This window comes from Asterias rubens, chromosome 8, assembly GCF_902459465.1.
Source record: "Asterias rubens chromosome 8, eAstRub1.3, whole genome shotgun sequence".
Taxonomy (NCBI): domain Eukaryota; kingdom Metazoa; phylum Echinodermata; class Asteroidea; order Forcipulatida; family Asteriidae; genus Asterias; species Asterias rubens.
Window position 1 is genome coordinate 11,080,363 of NC_047069.1, and position 18,603 is coordinate 11,098,965.

Genomic DNA, 18,603 nt, shown 5'->3' on the forward strand with positions numbered 1-18,603 from the left:
TCTTATATATAACTCTATGGAATAAACCCAACCTCATTCCCAGGGGTGATCGATCTCACTGCGCCATTTTTTTCCCGGCATGCCTTGCTCGACCATAACCCCTGGAATTGGCAAATTTAAATGTGCTACATGTATATGCTAGCACATTTAAATGAGCCATGAATGAGTGTACATTTTCAATGTTTTCTGCGCGCACACGCATGTCTTTCATCTTAAAGAATGTTAAAAAAAAATAAAAAATTGTGTCATTAAAAAGGCGGGCGTGATCAACATGCCTTAAAAGTACGCACGCACGCACTTGACATCTAATGCATAACCAATTTCCTGAGCCAATCAGCGTTGTTTCCCAGTTCATCCCTCCCAGGGGTTAGTGACAAGATGGATACAGCGCGCTGCCCATGGTAGCGAGGCTAGATTAAACCTGAGTTGATTCTAAAGCATAGTATAGTCTGAATGCTGTAATAAGAAGTGGGTTACAATACACATCCGTTAAAATGGCAATAGCTGCACTTTTATAAAAAGCTTGGTTTTTTCTCTCTGTTTTAGTACAAGGCAAACACAAAAGTGAAATTACCTCCATGAAGGAAGACCATATAGCTCAGGTATGTAATGACTCAATGAAAGCTGTGAATTTATTCATCTTTCCAACTAACTTAAAGGCACTGGACACTATTGGTATTTACTAAAAATAATTGTTATAGTATAACATTGTGAGAAGCAGCTCCCTTTGAAGCAACATAGTTTTTGAGAAAGAGGTAATTTCTCATTCAAATATTAAAAGACTTAAGGCCTGAAGCCTTTTTTAGGTATCTGATGAAAGAACACAAATTAACAAGGATATTTTTTCTGTTTTTCTCTTGCAACTTCGATGGCCAATTGAGTCCAATTTTTCACAGATTTGTTATTTGATTCATATGTTGGGATACACCAAAGAAGAATTCTGGTCTTTGACAATTACCAATAGTGTCCAGTGCCTTTAAAGGGTCTATGTACTTTTTCCTAACACAAAACACAATGTCCACAGATTTACATTAAACTTACACAGTTTGAAGAAAGCTTTCCTTGAAATTTTACTTACTGAGGTGCTGTAGTTTTTGAGAAATAAGTAAAACAAATAATTTTTGTGTAAGTTTTAGCATGTAAAAACGTAACCAGTTATGCTATGGTTTTGGTATAATTTCATAACTGGTTAATGGGATTTTGCATGCTAAAATAATTTTAAACTTCCTGAGACGAAAATTATTTTGTGACTTGTTTTACTCATTTCTCAAAAACTACACAACCTCAGTTGGTAATATTTGAAGGGAAGCTTTCCACTATCATTATCTTCAAACCCTGAAAGTTTAATGTAAATCTGTGGACATTTTGAAAAAGAAGCCGAATCCTATGTCAGATTTTTGGACCCAAACATTAAAAAATAGATTTGTTTGAGTGAATGGTATTTCAAAGAGTATCACCAGCTCTAACGAAAAAAAGTTTTACTTTTAATGGTCAGGAACCTTGAAAAAAATTCAAAACGTTTCTTATAAAACACATAAGAATTGGTCACGTGATATATTGTCGGGATACCGACAAAAACTAATTTTGAGCACTTTATTTCACTGCTACTAATAATTGGCGGACTTTTTCGAGCAATGGCTCAAATGAAAGCTTGTAACTTTCTCGACCCCCATCAAAACACCTATTGAATTGTAAATCAAAATTTTGGGGTAAAATCGGCCAAAATTCTGACATAGCATCTTAAAAGGCAGTGGACACTAATGGTAATTGTCAAAGACTAGCCTTCACAGTTGGTGTATCTCAACATATGCATAAAATAACAAACCTATGAAAATTTGAGCTCAATCGGTCATCGAAGTTGCGAGATAATAATGAAAGAAAAAACACCCTTGTCACATGAAGTTGTGTGCGTTTAGATGGTTGATTTCGAGACCTCAAGTTCTAAATCTGAGGTCTCGAAATCAAATTCGTGGAAAATTACTTCTTTCTCGAAAATTATGGCACTTCAGAGGGAGCCGTTTCTCACAATGTTTTATACCATCAACCTCTCCCCATTACTCGTCACCAAGAAAGGTTTTATGCCAATAATTATTTTGAGTAATTACCAATAGTGTCCACCTTTAAGAGAGATTTCATCAGTTCAAATACGTTTTTACTGAAGTTATTCAATGTTAAATCTAGGTCTGAATCTGCTTGATGATTCTTGTCAAACCTGCAGTCCCATTCTCCCCCTAAAATGTTTCTACTGTACAAATGTTCTCATCTTGTTTCTTAAGATCTCTGAGGTTACGTCTTCACACCATCAAGCCGTACATGAGATGGAGGAGCATCATATTGAAGAAGTATCCGAGATACAACAACAACATCAAGAACACATGGAGGAGTTAAACAGACAACATGATGAGGATAAGAAACAACTCAGGGAGGAAATGCAATCCAAGAAACAAGAGTTACAAGTAAGATATTTGTATCTGCATCACTGCTATGGAATATGATGACTCCATGGGAGACCTAGATTACCATCTGTTTGTGTTTCATGTAGTGTTTAAAGGCATTTGACACATTTGGTAATAATTCTTAGTTAAATACTTACTTGGTAACAAGCAATGGAGAGCTGTTGATAGTATAAAACATTGTGAGAAATGGCTCCCTCTTATGTAACGTAGTTAATGAGAAAGAGGTAATTTCTTACTCAAATATTTGAATCTTATAAATGACTTCAGACCTGAACCCGTTTGAGGCATCTGAAAGGACAAAAATTTGTGCCACAAGGGTGTTTTTTCTTTGTCTGTTCTCTTGCAACTTCGATGACCAATTTAGGCCAAATTTTCCCAGATTTATTATTTTATGTATATGATGGGATACACCAAATGAGAATACTGGTCTTTGATAATTACCAAAGGTGTCCAGTGCCTTTAAAAGTCTCACAGCTAGCTATGAGCTATGAAATGTATGCATGACTGCCTATTGATGAACATAACAACTCCATTCTGGGAGTGCCATCTGCATGTGTTTCACATAATAAATATGCTACTAATGAACAGGGATCAGATTGAATTCACTCCTCTAAGAAACAAAGAGATGGTGCAGTTTCAATGTAGGGTAGAGCATTTATACATACTTTTTGGGCTGTCGTGGCCGAGCGGATAAGAGCACTGAACTCAAGCTCTCGTGTTTTCTGTTTCGCTCGCGGCCCATCTGTCCATTGAGCAAGACACTTAACTATAATTGCTTCTCTCCTCCCAGAGGTAAATGGGTACCTGTGAGGGCAGAGATGGTTCTTGTGATTGATTTAACTTGGTGTTTTACATACTTGACAGCACAGGCTGTATATTCCTCAGGGAGCTGAGATAATTTAAGGAGCGATTTAAATGGCCCAGTGACCAGGGGTACTAATGTTGGAAGCGCTTTGAGATGCCCTTTGGGTGTATAAAGAGCTTTATAAAAGACCTGATTATTATATTTGACTGGGTTCTATTGTTGTTGTTTGTTGTCAGGATGAGATTGTCTTACCAACTAGACTACCGAGATTGCCCAGTAGCTAGAGGCAGTTCAAATCCGATGTTTTGGCAGCAGGTACCGCAGCGATATAATAGATGTTAAACTAGAGATGTCAGTAATAAAATAATAACACTTTTATTTTATTATTGTTGTTTTGTCGTCAGGATGAGATCTACAAGTGGACATTCCAGTGTGAGAATCAGAAAGAGAGAGTGATTAGATTAGAGGAGGCCCTTCAGAAAGACTCGGACTCCAAAGTACAGGTAAATTGACTGAAGGTTTTAGTCAAGATTATTTTGTATTTTCATCAGTGTTTCAGGATAAACCTTAACCTTATCTTGTGGTGATGATGTTGAGAATGAGACGACCGTCTTAAAGGGTTTTGGGTACTTTTTGTACGTCACAAACCCTTCTCTTTTCGATAAGTGCACTGGGTTCTTTTACATAACACATGGGACCAACGGCTTATGGTCCCATCCGAAGGACGAAGCAATGGTTTAGTGTCTTGCTTAAGGACACAAGTGTCACGGCTAGGGATTCGAACCCATACTCTGCTGATTAGGAAACACCAGATACACTAATATATTTTCAAGATGATGTATACACATCAAGTAACCAGCCTCTAAAGGTTGAGCACACTTTATCTGTGAGCTGTGATCTATTTTTACAGGCGGCGATCTTGGAGAAGAGGAAACTTGAAGCAGACGTTGATAGCATGAAGTCAGTAGTAGACCTGAGAGCGAATCAGCTGAGTGAGCTCAGAAGAGAAAGTATGCTGCTCAAGAAAGAGGTAAGTTTTAATAAAACATGCAGTTCTTGTACGTCGCTTTTGCACACCTGGGCCCAATTTCATAAAGCCTGTAAGCACAAAAATTTGCTAGCATGAAATTTCTTCCTTGATAAAAACAGGATTACCAACCAAATTGCCACATGATTTTCAGGATAAGCAAACAACAGCTGAATACCAGTATCAAGCACTATGCAACAAACGGAAATTTGTTTGGTAATCCTGTTTTTATTAAGGAAGAAATTTCATGCTAAGCAATTTGTTGTGCTTATATATACAGGCTTTATGAAATTGGGCCCTGAGAACTTCTCAAAGTGCTCATCTACGCAGTATGCCGAACTGTTTTCAATGTTAGATCCATTCACTCTAGCACCATATGTAATGGCTTACAATCTGTAGCCAACTATACCAGAAAACACACCTGCCAAACCCTCTCTCTATGCCTCCGAGGCCAGCATGTAACTCTAGGCCTGTGGTGTGCTGAATGCATCTGTACATGTATATCAAGGTACCTAGCTTAGCATATCCCCATGGGTTACTGATGGGCAGATTGCCAGGGTCTTTATCTCCACTGTAAGGAATTTTGGCTAATTCAAGCGGATATCCAAATTGACTTGAAAAATCAAACTCCTCAAAGCGTCAGTATTGCCTCTTAACCCTAGAGCATTTTCTAAATCTGTTCTTCCTTATTAAATTTCTTTTTTACACAGACATGCATTTTGCTTATTTCCACTTTTTTTGTTTACAGTTGGAGAAACTACCTATAAAGGAAGATGTGATTCTACGACTCCAAGCCAAAGTAGAAGACCTTCAAGCCATGGTGGCGGAAAAGCAAAACTATCAACGGTAAACATTCCAATGAACAAAAAAGCATTTACTCAGGGGGCAAGATAAAAGTCATCGGGCTTCGTTCTTGAAAGGGCAAGGGTACCAGGAAATGTTAACCTTTTTATAGGGCACTTCTATGAGGAAATTTCCAATTTATGGTTCAAGGGGCACCGAGGCAATTACCAGGGGCAACAGTGGCAATTGCCTGTGTTGCATTCGTGAAGACATGACAGGCAGGAGAATTTACCTGTGTTTTGGAGGCAAAATGTTATCTCTCAGAGTTCAATGTGAGCCCGGTTTGAAATGAGGGTGGGGGTGCGTTAGGGGTAACACGATCATCCATCCCACGCTAGCATTTTTTATTGTTTGAATGAGCGTAAAAGAGATTACTCTAAAGTGCAGCGAAAGGCTGACCCAATGGCGATCAAGATGTACTAAATGCACAATCCCGTACGACACACACACAAGCATATCGTTTCCAATTTGAAGGATTGTAGTCTGTGGTTACTGTAATGTGACAACAAATGTCAGAAACATTGAACCAAAATAATTTTTAGAGATGAATTTAAGAGTTCTAACTTAGTTTATGTGATTTCTTTTACAGGCAACTCTCATCAGACCACATCACATTACGGGAAAACTATGAGCGAGAAGTCAACGAGAAAAAGCGCCTTTCTATGGAGAAGGAACAGTTATCATGGCGACTATCTCTCCACTCAGAGAACTCTTCCCCTGTGGGACTTTCCCCTCATAGTTTTACCGCTTGTACCTCCCCGTCACGGTCCCCGGTTCGATCCCCAACCAACACCAAGAAGGATTTGTCAAGATCTAGCTCCATGGAGAGTCATGAAAGTGGAGTCTTCTCACCACACACTGGTTAATAGAGATGCTGTCCACTTACTATTCATCAATGCTGCTGCAATCACAAGGTTGTGGGTTCGAATCCCCCAAGTTAACCGCTGATTTCACATTGACTCTAATAAGTATTGTGACTCATGAAAGTGGAGTCTTCTCACCACACACTGGTTAATATAGATAATGTCCACTGACTATTCACCAATGCTGCTGAAGAGTGTTCAGTCGAATCCGAATAGGCATCTACAGCTGCGGCTACGGCTGTTGCTAAGAATGTTGCTAAGGACCTCCTATACCTCAACACATATTGATCGGCAAATCTCGCTGTAGCCCTAGCTGACACCGCCAATTTGAACACGGCATATACCATCCACACTGGCTAGGTACCTCTCACATTGCAGCAATTTTGTGTCTTTGGTATCTGCAATGTTGTTCAATATACACACCAATGTTTTTTGCCCAAATATCCAATCTGGGAAACCTGACTTTGGCATTGAGTGACAGACACATTGTGGTTCGGTCAAACAAAACAATCTCTTGATGATTTATCATTTTAATGAGGTTTTTCAAACAAAATGTATATAACCTTGTAATGTGAAGTACAAATATACTCCAATCTCCCGAAGAAAGTAAAGTTGGACTATTATTATGTGGTTATTGTTGTAAACCTTTGTGGCCATTTGACTTCAGGCAACTTACAAGGCACCGCTAGGCACTCACCAAGAAGAGAAAACAAATTTCAGAGAAATGTTCACCTTTTTGGGGAATACATGTAGTAACATGCTTCAAGGAAAAGATCTAGTGTACTACAAAAGTATAGAAAGGTTTGCGGTAACACCATGTAATGACTATCTCTAATGAGTTGGGGTGGTTCTGAAACGAACCGTTGGTTTCAACTCGACGTTTCGATCAGTATGCTCTGATCGTCTTCTGGAGAAAGCTACTACAAAAGTGTTGCTTGTGCATACATAGATTTGGATTGCCCACTAGTTGCCTGTTAAAATTCCCTTGTATGACACAGCTTGTAGTAATTGGCCAGTTTGATTAATAGGCAGTGGACCCTATTGGTAATTACTCAAAATAAGTATTAAGCATATAACCTTACTTGGTAACGAGTAATGTTGAGAGTATAAAACATTGTGAGAATTGGCTCCCTCTTAAGTAACGTAGTTTTCGAGAAAGAAGTAATTTTCCATGAATGTGATTTCGAGACCTCAGAATTAGATTTTGAGGTCTCAAAATCAAACATTTGAAAGCACGCAACTTCGTGTGGCGAGGGTGTTTTTTCTCTCATTATTATCTCGTAACTTATACAACCAATTGAGCTCAATTGTTCACAGGCTTGTTATTTTATGCATATGTTGAGATACACCAAGTGAGAAGACTGGTCTTTGACAATTACCAATAGTTTCCAATGTCTTTAATTGATACTGCATGTTGACTTTTTTTTTTGCCTAATGTGCTAAGCAAGAGACCACAGTGCATGCATTGAATTGGTACATGAAGTAAACAAGACAATGTGATTAAGTCTTCTGAAGAAATATTATGTTCTGAACTGTTCACATAAGTGGAACTTTTAAGTTCCAGTTAAAACTGGCTTATTACTGTCGAACAAACCCTCGTCACTAATTGTCCCAATAATTCTTTGGTTGTATAATCTATCTAGTTATCTTCCCGAACTTTTTCAGGAAACATGACGAATGTTGAAAGTGAAATGGATATGACATAGAGTGGTAAAGTGTAGTTTCCCAAACACTTCTAAATTGTACTGACTGTATGGTTGGATGTACTTCAACTCGTAATGTTAAAATAATCAATCAACTGTCTATTGTGGATGTTTTGTACAATGATGAGTGTGTATGGGACTTAGAAAAAGAACCTGGAGAACACTCAGGGTGTCATTGTCATCCAATTTCCTCGTGAGACCATTTTTATGGACGAGCGTACGCCATTTTTTGTATGCGTATGTCGCAAAAAATTAGCAATGAAGACTCGTAGAAACGGTCTATGTGCATTGCCATTTTGCAATACGCGCGTGTTACGCACATGATGATCATTTTGCCATACATGCGTATAGGGTGGTATCTATACGCAGCGTCCACAGAGGGCGATCGAGCTCAGCGTTCTTCGGGATATATTTCTATAGTATGGGATAATAAAAGAATCTTGGTAATCTGTTCCTCTGGCATTCATCTTGAAAATATGGAAACATTCCAGTGACTTTATACACATAACTGTAATAGATGGTTTGCAATATGCGTCATCGGCTGCCATATTTGATGGTGGACAATGACGCGTATTGCAACCCATCTACGTAGACATTGGGGAGAAATGAGGTTTTTTCTATGTTTTACTTGTACATAGCCTTTATGCATCTCACCAACATTACTACAGAGCTCCATGCATAACACATTGAGCTTACATTTGTAACAATAAGTTGTTTGTTTCCAGTGCCATTCTTAAGCCTTTTGTCTGGTGATTCTTGGGACAACTTTGTGTAAAACACTTAAAGTAAAACTTTATTAAGAAACAAATTTAGCATTTGGGGACTTTTCCCTTCCGTGTTTAGTATGTGTAACATGCTTTTGAAATTTGTAAAATGTACTGTAGTTTAAGGGGAAAAAATAATAAATTTTCATTGAAAATTTTAAAGTTTCGGAATTATGAAGCATTTGTACAACATCCATTATCTCTGTGTACATGTAGGTTTCTACATGAAGGAAACCCCATTGTAAGTTTTAACTGCTCTAAAAAAAAAAAGGAATTGCGGGGTATTGTCTTGCCGCTTATGTGCGTTGACGTTGTCTGTGATTTAGTGTTTGTATCGCAATGTAGTATGTGGGAGAGTAAGGCAGGATCTACAGGTACAAAGAATGGATATACAACATGTAATGTTCCATCTAATTGTGCTCATGTTAGAACAACCTGGGTTCGATTTTACAAAGACATACAATCCATCGTAAGACAAATTGTCAGTATCACCATGATAGTGATTTGTATTGTGACATCAAACTTTACTAATCTTAGCTCTTTGTGAAATCATTCCCTGGAGTAGCTTCATAATTATGCAAGGTTGCTTGATGTCATTATATAAATGGTGTCTGTCTTGTTTGACATGGTGGATTTATTTTATGAAACTTTGAATCCCAAAGTAACCGGGTTAAATAATTGAAGTTGTAAATTTCATATCAAGAAACTTAAGTTGTAAATTTATTTGAAGGAACTTTAGAAATGAACCCTTCTTACAATTTCATATTGAAAAGTTGAACTTTCTGCTTTTCAGCAATATTTGTAAGTTTATTCATGACACAAATGTTGTCCTTCGGGGAAGTTAAGAATTTGTACATGCTTTAAAATTGCACTCATTTCACCCCCCCCCCCAAAAAAAAAATGTCCTTCTTTGAAAGGTTTTCAACTTAATTGGTCAGGTTTTAATTGTTTGGATATTGAACAAACATTGCTGTAGAATGCTGGTAAGATTGTGTGTTATGGTAGATCGTGTGTGATTAGGCAACTTGTAAACCTTGTATATTTAAAATTTAAGTTGAATATTTAAATAAGTCAAACATGTCTTGAAAGTTAGCTTCAAATTGATTATTTTGTAAATATATCTATAGTATATTTAATGTGGCTAATCAGAGAAATAAGATGTATTTATCTGCTCACATTATGTGGCAAAACTATTTAAGACGGTTATTATTTGCATATTACTGAGTATAATAATTTAAGTAAATGGAAAATCACTTAGTGCTGTTGTATGACAGAAGTTCAGTTTGTGTGTTAACAAGTCAAGTTTTATTTTCCAAGTGTTGATGAAATTTGATGGGATAGTTTTTTGAAAGATAAGGTGCAACAGCTTTATTTTTGGGGTATTTGAAATAAGTTAAAAAGTGTTATGTTTGATGGAAGTATGATTGTACTTAAATTATTCCATCTGGCAGAAAGAATTATTTAAGACATGAGCTAAAGTTGTCGGTATCTACACAATACACAAGGAGACTAAAGCCTGGTTCATACTTCCTGCAAATGTTGGAGTTGCAATAAACGGTACGCGCTTCCTTTCTAATTATGATGCAAGGAAATTTTGCTTTGCACAAAGCATTTGCGAGAAGTATGAACCAGGCTTAACGCTCTTCGTTTCAACAAACAAACAGTTCAAGTCTTGTGTGTGTGTGCTAAATTTTATTTCAGAATATGGACTTGAATGGAATGGCAATGTAAAATCATAGGGTACCCATCAAGAGAACTTGATCAGAAGAAGTTGTCAGTCTTTGTTTTGTGACATTTCTTTTAGAACAACCCTCTCTTGGTAAACCACTGAGTTGAGGTCGTTCCTTGTGTAGAGACTTGTTCCACATTAACTGAACTTCATCTTTACATTAACTGAACTCTTCTTGGTGTTTTAAAGTATGTTTTTATTAATGACCTGATGTTACTTTTGCGATCAATTACATCAATGGAATTATCACTCTAGGGTTTTTGATGAAGGTCTGTCTTTGATATTTTTTACACTATCAAACACATTCTCCTTTTCACACTATCTCTTTTCCCCGAGGAATACAGCCCTGGGGAGACCCAGATATTTGAACCCCACAGTTACCCTGGCACACTTTCGCACTGTCCCTGCCCACGCCCCTTTTCCACAGGGTTCTGGTTACAGGTTTCAAGAAGACCCCGGGGTTTTATCGCTTATCCCTTACTCCAGAGCAGGGTTTGCTGTCAGTGTGGAAGGTCTTGGTCTTGGTCTCGGAAATTCAGGTCTCACTCTTAGACTTTGAGGTCTTCAGTCCAACACTGTTTGCTGGAGTTTCCTGGGATTTGTCGGTTTACCAGGGTAGAACAAGGGTTAAGCAATTCAAGTGTGAAAGGGCTGGCCTTTCTTGTGGCATAGATTAGTGTGAAACAGGCTCATGGTATCTATGGTATGCAGTGTTTGCAAATGTTTATCTCGGCCAGCCATTGCTCACCTCAATTCATCAGTGTACAACAAGTGAAACAACGTTGTGAACTAGTTATACTTTTTACACAAAAGGTCATTAATAATCACCCTTTATTAGGTAACAGCATTGCATGTCAGAAACTACAAAACTATTTATTTTGTTTCAGTTAATTGATTGATTCACATAAACAACTTATAGAGGCTCTTAAAATTTAAGTATTTATGATGGTTATTGTTTTGAGATTTTACTTTTGTGTGCCTTGAATTTGAACTCAATATGTGTACTGGGAACCTTTTGTACATGCTCTCTGTAGAAGCGTATTTGTTAATTCAAGTTGTTGAAACTGTGTTTGATGTATTCAATGATGTAACAACAAGGCATACACTAGTATACACATATTGACTGGCAATGAGGTAACTAGTGTACGTCTATTCCGCCAAGGGACTTTTTGAGTCACCATAAGAGGGAAATTATAGGCCCCTCTCTGGTCACTCACAGGCCCGAGGGGAATAGACATACACTAGGTACCGAATTAATCCAGTCAATATGTGTTTTATACCACACCTCGGTCTTAAAATGTGAAATAAGACAGAAATTGGGAAAAGAAAGGAAGTTTTGTAGTTGCTGTACATGGTTAAAGTCAAGAGAGGGCGCTGTAACCAGGCACTATTTTCAAAGACTAGTGCCCGGTGGGCACTTCCCCCAAAACATGCGTGCGCTATCACTAGACTATATTAGTTCACCCCACATGGTCGTGTTTCAGCCAACCAGAATACAGATTGAGAACAAGGTGTGTTATAGTTCTTTATGGTGCTGTTTATTTTGTTTCAGTTTTCTGTTGACTAAAATATAGTTTAAAATATTTAATTTATATTGAATTATGGAAGCAGTATTTTTCTCAAAATTATTAGAAAGCAGTAAAAGTTTCTTTATTTGATTTATTCACAATAATTTACAATTAAACTTCACACCCTTAAAAAAAATTGACCATAGCTTGTAAGTTGCCCAAAATAATCACACTTTTAGGAGGTTTTTACTCCTTGGCTCAATTAGCCTTTAGTCAATGTGCATGGTATGTTTGTTTTCATGCGTGATATCTGGGGTACCACAGCCGCACTCGCCTTGAATAAAGGCTACAGCTCCCAATCAAAATCAGTCCAACAACTTGCCATTTCGGTTCAATATAGAGACAGACCTATCATTGTACTGCAATAAAATATAAACAAGTCTTAGAACTAAGTATTTGCTAATGTCACATGTTTTTGTTAGCAGTAAGTAGTTTTGATAATAATGTGAACCCCAAGTTGATCAAGTTCAAATTTACTTCAACTTTAATGCTAAAAAGTTAAATAACGAAGAAAACCCAACAACAACAAATTCCATTGTAATAGAATCCTAATTTGAATTATTGCCTTATATGATATTTTCAGATTACATAATTGTTCTTTGAAGAAGGGAAGCTTTCTATTGTAACTCGAGGGTGTGTTGTAGGCCTACATGTATTTGAAATAAACTCTGAATCAGTAATGGTCAATGTAATATTACATCGTCAAATTGTACTCTTTCTTTGTATTCTGTTTGTTCATCAGGGAATCTTATGCTTCAAGCATTTTTTTTTGGAGTTGTTTTTTGCATAGACATTTGTGTTGAAATTAGACATGCCCTTGTACAGGTCCATATTGGGGTGAGTGTTTTTTTACCATTACTGGGTGAGCCAAATTTGTTTTTGTGATTTTTGTGTTATTTTTCTTGAAAACAAAATCTTAAAATTCTTCTATAAACTTTTGTTTTCAACCAAGAGAGCGCTGTATTCAATTTAACTTATTTTTTTTCCAATCAATTATTTTGTCCCCTAGAGGGCTGGCTAGGGCGCTTTATTCAAATAATTATTTTTTCAACAAAGAGGGCGCTGTTTTTATTTGTGAGTTTTTTTGTACAGTGTTCCCTGCATGTCCTCGTGCTCTCGACAATCATAAAACGACAATTTCGTCATAAAACATCGGTAAGTAAGAATTTATTTGCTTGGTTTGTTGATAAGTAAGTCTAAACATAGGTTGTAGGTCACTTAGGGTTGATGTAGATGTCGTGGACTCGTGGGGAAGTTTTAACTTTCAGTATTTTATAATATCGTAGCGTCATACGTTATCGACCCTCATGACATATGTTTTCGGTCCCCAACTTTGATTCCCGTTTACCGCGAAATTGTGCAAGCTGCACCGGTGACAGAAGCTATTCAGTTTACTCACGGTCTGGTTTTTCATCAGGCTTAATCATGCTGAGAATAAAGTTTCCTGTTGTTGGTTATGCTCTTAAAACATTTATAAAATGATTGATTTTCGGTACAAATCACTATTATCTATACTGTCACTAGTGCATTATTATGCCAAAATTCAAATGAGTCAAAGAAACATCATCCAACCTGGAAAATAACTATCTGCTAGATTGAGTTTCATTCTGCTTTTGTCACTAGATGGATCACGTGAGGTGGTTACTATTTGGGATTCTATGGGATGGTGTGCAAATGTAGGGAAAATATTAAAATATTTTAAGTGAAAATGGCAACAATTTTTTTTATTTATTTTCTGCATAACTGTTATAAATTCCAATAAGCGTAATAAATATTAAGTCTACATTAAAGAGAAAATATCATAGATTGGTTTCTTGTCTCCTGAAACCAAACATTACTCATTAGACATTACTGGTCTGAAATGGGGGAAAACGGATTTATATGAAGTGTGAGTGCATCAAGGGGGGTGGTGGGGTGTTTTACTTTCATGCCTTATGATATCTCTGGATTCTCATATAGTAGCCATAATGCCTTAGGACAAAAATGTAATTAAATTGGTTAAGTACTAATTGAATAATATTTTTGATTTATTTTGCACGCCATACTAGCTTCTGAATATTCAATAAAATATCAACCAATGAAAGGTGTGAAAACATATATATGACGTTGCTCCAATGTCATGCACGCATAAGCACTGTTAATAGAGACTGTCTCTCGCAACGTAAAACCAAAACTTTAAAAATTTGAACACACCATGAAGTGAAAGTGTTATTGTTAAAAAATTGGATAGATGATTTGAAAAATTTTCCTGTTATCCTACTGAAAACACATGACACCAGGATATTGTAAAATGTATCGTATCGGTTTTTTTTGTATGAATGTGAAGGGTCATTTTTATGTTATCGACCCTTGCATGTTTTCGACCCCCAACTTTGAATTTGATTCCCGTTTACCGCGAGACTGTGCAAGCTCCACCGGTGACAGAGGCTCTGCTGTTTACTCACGGTCTGCATTTTCATCACGCTCAATCATGCTTACAAGTTACTGTCGTACTCGTAGGTTATGCTCAAACATTCATGTGCGTATTATAATTATTTATTGTTGTGGGTCATGACTCGTATGTTGTTAAAGACCCTCATATGTTTTCAAACCCAAACTTTGATTTCCATTTTCCGCGGAGATTGTGCAAGCTGCACCGGTGACAGAAGCTCTGTAGTTTACTCACGGAGCTCTGTAGTTTACTCAGGGTCTGCATTTTCATCAGGTTATCATGCTGAGAACAAAGTTTCTTGTCGTAGATTATGCTCACTAAACATTTATAAAATGATAAATTTTTGGTATAAATCACTAGTGCATTGCCAACAATCAAATGAGTCTAAGAAACATCATCCAACCTCAAATTTTCAAAACAAAATTATCATCTGCTAGATTGAGTTTCGTTATTCTTTAGTCACTAGATCCATCATGTGATGTGGTTGCTTGGGATTCTATGGTGTGCCAATATGGGGAAAAAAAATTAAATGAAAAGTGAAAATGAATTTGTTTTTGACTTACTGCAGACTGCAATAAATTCTGATGTAACGTATTTTTAGACACACCACCCCCTTGAAGCACAAACACTTTGATAACAATCTGTTTTCCCCCATTTCAGACCAGCAATGTTTGGTTTCAGGAGATAAGAAACCAATCTGTTATATTTTCTCTTTTATTAAGACATATTATTTACTTGAGCATAACCTACGGCAAGAAACTTTATTCTCAGCATGATTAAGCCTGACTAATACAGACCGTGAGTAAACAGCAGAGCTTCTGTCACTGTCAGGGAATCAAAGTTGGGGTTCACAAGCAAGTCTTATAATTATTATTATTTCATTTTATCACAGCATGCAAAAGAAAGATCTCATTTTCCTCTGTGCCGGTAACTCCTCGAGCCGGGCTACGTCCCGTAGCCTTAGATCTCAAGGGTCTTTCTCAGGATCCTCGCTGTTCCCAAAAGCGCTGCCTTCTGTAATAGATCTACCCTCACATTTGTCCCTATTTCATCTAGAATTATTATTATTATTATTAACAATTATATTATTATTATTATTATTATTATTATTATTATTATTATTATATTATTATTATTACATGTATTATTATTATTATTATTATTATTATTAAAGGGAAGGCACACGTTTGGTAATTACTCAAAACAAATATTAGCTTAAAAACTGACTTGGTAACAAGCATTGGAGAGCTGTTGATAGTATAAAACAATGTGGGAAATGACTCCATCAGAAGTAACGTAGTTTTTGAGAAAGAGGTAATTTCTCACTTAAATAATAAAAGTATTCTAGCTAGAAGTCTTTTATTCCTATACATGTAGCCTTACACTCAGCCTATGTTGACTCAGTCAATGTTGACTTAGTTAGTGCGTTGTTCCGTCTTACATGTATGAAGTCACTTGTATGCCAGTGTATAAAGAGATGTGCATTGACTCTGAAGACGCAAACAAACAATAACAGTAAAAAAAAAGGGCAAAGTTGGAACTGTCTACAACATGCTTTCTTACAGTGCAATTTTCTTATCAAAATTGGCAGCTACAGCTACGGCTACGAGTGTTGCTATGTGTGTTGAGATCATCAACGCACGATGATGCACCTATCCAGCTATATCGTAGCCACTAATTCAAACGTTGTCTCAATTCAAAAGAAGTAGTTTTTTCATAGCCAGATGTTTACAGAAAAAGGTTCTAATTTAAAGGTAAGATCAGAAGCACGACCACCAATTTCACACCTTTTGAAGAAAAAAAAGACTTCCTTCCTAATTGTTTGCCTTTTTTTGTTTTGCCTCCTTAGGAATCTCGCATCACTGATGCCTCATCACCAACGCCTCATCACCGACGCCTCATCACCGATGCCTCATCATCGATGTCTCATCACGGATGCCTCATCACCGATGCCCCTATCAACGATGCCCCTATCAACGATGCCTCATCACCGATGCCTCAACCTTTTTGTAGTTTGTATATTAGTTGTAGATTAATAGGTATAGAGTTAAGGTTATTAATTGTGTTGTAAATCAGTCACACTTTCCCTTATGTGTAGATTTGCTTGCACTTTCCCTTGTGTTGTGAATTTCTCGCACTTCCTTTGTGTAGTGGTTTTCTAGCACTTCCAACTTGTGCTGTGAATGCCCATTGTCTTGTGAATTATCAAGTTTACAAACTGAAACGTTGTCAAAGGCTTAGTTGAAAGAATGTTTCTCTTCTAGCACATTCATTTAGGTCATTCAATTTAGATGTGCTGATGTATGGAGTTGACAAACTTGGTTGCCATATAGTGGAGCCGGATGGGAATTTTTCCCCAGAGGGTATTAGATAGGCGGGGTTTTGCCCATCTCAAACATCAGCAACAGGCATGCAATATCTGATTTGTGTGGTTTTGGTTTTCTCAGCCATAGAAAAGTTTAAAAAAACACAGCACAAAATCTTGCTGTGCCTGGATTTCTGGAAATGTCAAATCACTATCAAAATATAGAGTTGCATGACTGAAATAGGAGACACTTTAGTGTCTAAATTCTTAGGAGTCAATTAAAATTTGACTTAGTGTTTCGCGTTTATTTATCAGTTATTTTTTTATATATTTTTTTTTATAGATTAGTCAACGTTTCAGGATGTGCCGGAGTGTGTCACACTTCCTTTGTGTGTTGAGTTCAGACACTTTCCCTTGTGTTACTCAGAGTTGCTCACACTTCCTTTGTGTTGTGAGTAACTGACACCTTCCCTTTTGTTACTTTGAGTTACTCACACTTTCCCCTGTGTTACTCTTGAGTTTTCTTCACACGTCCTTTGTGTAGCGAGTAACTGATACTCTATTTTGTGTTGCTCTGAGTTGCTTACACTTCCTTTGTGTAGCGAGTATTTTGTGTTTCTCTGAGTTACTCACACCCCTATGTGTAATGAGTATCTGACACTCCCTTATGTTACTCTGAGTCATGCTCACACTTCCTATGTGTAATGAGTAACTGACACTCCCTTATGTTACTCTGAGTCATGCTCACACTTCCTTTGTGTGTTGAGTAAGTTACAGACACCTCCCCTTGTTTACTCTGAGTTGCTCACACTTCCTTTGTGTAGCGAGTATCTGACACTTTCCCTTGTGTTACTCTGAGTTGCTCACACTTCCTATGTGTAATGAGTAACTGACACTCCCTTATGTTACTCTGAGTCATGCTCACACTTCCTTTGTGTGTTGAGTAAGTTACAGACACCTCCCCTTGTTTACTCTGAGTTGCTCACACTTCCTTTGTGTAGCGCGTATCTGACACTTTCCCATGTGTTACTCTGAGTTACTCACACTTTCTATGTGTAATGAGTATCTGACACTCCCTTATGTTACTCTGAGTCATGCTCACACTTCCTTTGTGTGTTGAGTAAGTTACAGACACATCCCCTTGTTTACTCTGAGTTGCTCACACTTCCTTTGTGTAGCGCTAACTGACACTTTCCCTTGTCTTACTCCGAGTGATCTTCACACTTCCTTTGTGTAATGAGTAACTGACACCTTCCCTTGTGTTACTCTGAGTTGCTCACACTTCCTCCGGTAGTAAGTAACTGACACTCCCTTGTGTTGTCAGACACGTTCACCCTCTTAGATTTTTGCTTAGGTTTACACACACTTCCCCCTGTGTGCTAAATTAATGAATTTTCCACTTTATAAAGATCCATCCTTTTCACACTCGCACAGATATATGATTCAGAAACTTACATGCCAAATTCATCAAAGAAAACCTTCCCTTGCAGATAATCAGGGCACTCTGATTGTCTTCTTGGGAACAATTTTACTAGTCAAAACTGTTTAAAGGCATTTTAAACAATTTTGTTAACAGAACTTTTGGATGAATATAATTAATACCTTCCCTTGCGAATAAACGGGGCACTCTGATTGTCTGCGGATAATCAGGGCACTCTGATTGTCTTGTTGTTAAACAATTTCACCAGTCAGAGAGCACTCTGATTGAAACTGTTCGAAGACATTTCAAATAAAACTTTGCAGTACTTTTAATTCTTGATTTGAAATACACAAACAATTTTTACTTTATTTTGACTAAAAATCAAATCTGAATCATAGGTCTTTGTATTATTTAAGTTAAATGTACGAGTTGCTCCCACCAACAAAATGAGACCATTTAATAGAGTGAAACTAACAAAAAAGTAATGACTTTTCTTGCAAGTGAAGCCATTAACTTTAATTCATTGACCAAACATAAAAAACAAAACTATGGTAAAATTTGTAAAAATGTTTAATAAGTAATGACTTTTCTTGCAAGCAAAGCCATTAACTTTGTTTCATTGACCAAACATGAACAAAACTGTGGAAATCTCAGTATCTTGCATAGGTATGGACAACTCTATAAAACAA

The 18,603-nt window shown here is 37.0% G+C and overlaps 1 protein-coding gene across 6 annotated transcripts in view; it reads left to right on the forward strand.

Annotated features, from left to right (window-relative positions):
* LOC117293911 (restin homolog) overlaps positions 1 to 7,091 on the forward strand; it is a 55,989-nt gene extending 48,898 nt beyond the window's left edge. For all 6 annotated transcript variants that reach the window (XM_033776392.1, XM_033776394.1, XM_033776395.1 and 3 more), the window contains 6 exons: positions 547 to 602; positions 2,277 to 2,456; positions 3,666 to 3,764; positions 4,172 to 4,291; positions 5,037 to 5,134; positions 5,721 to 7,091. In XM_033776392.1, coding sequence (XP_033632283.1) covers positions 547 to 602; positions 2,277 to 2,456; positions 3,666 to 3,764; positions 4,172 to 4,291; positions 5,037 to 5,134; positions 5,721 to 5,997 — 830 coding nt within the window. In that variant the 3' untranslated portion in view covers positions 5,998 to 7,091. The remainder of the gene's footprint in view (positions 1 to 546; positions 603 to 2,276; positions 2,457 to 3,665; positions 3,765 to 4,171; positions 4,292 to 5,036; positions 5,135 to 5,720) is intronic.
* The last annotated feature ends 11,512 nt before the right edge of the window (positions 7,092 to 18,603 follow it).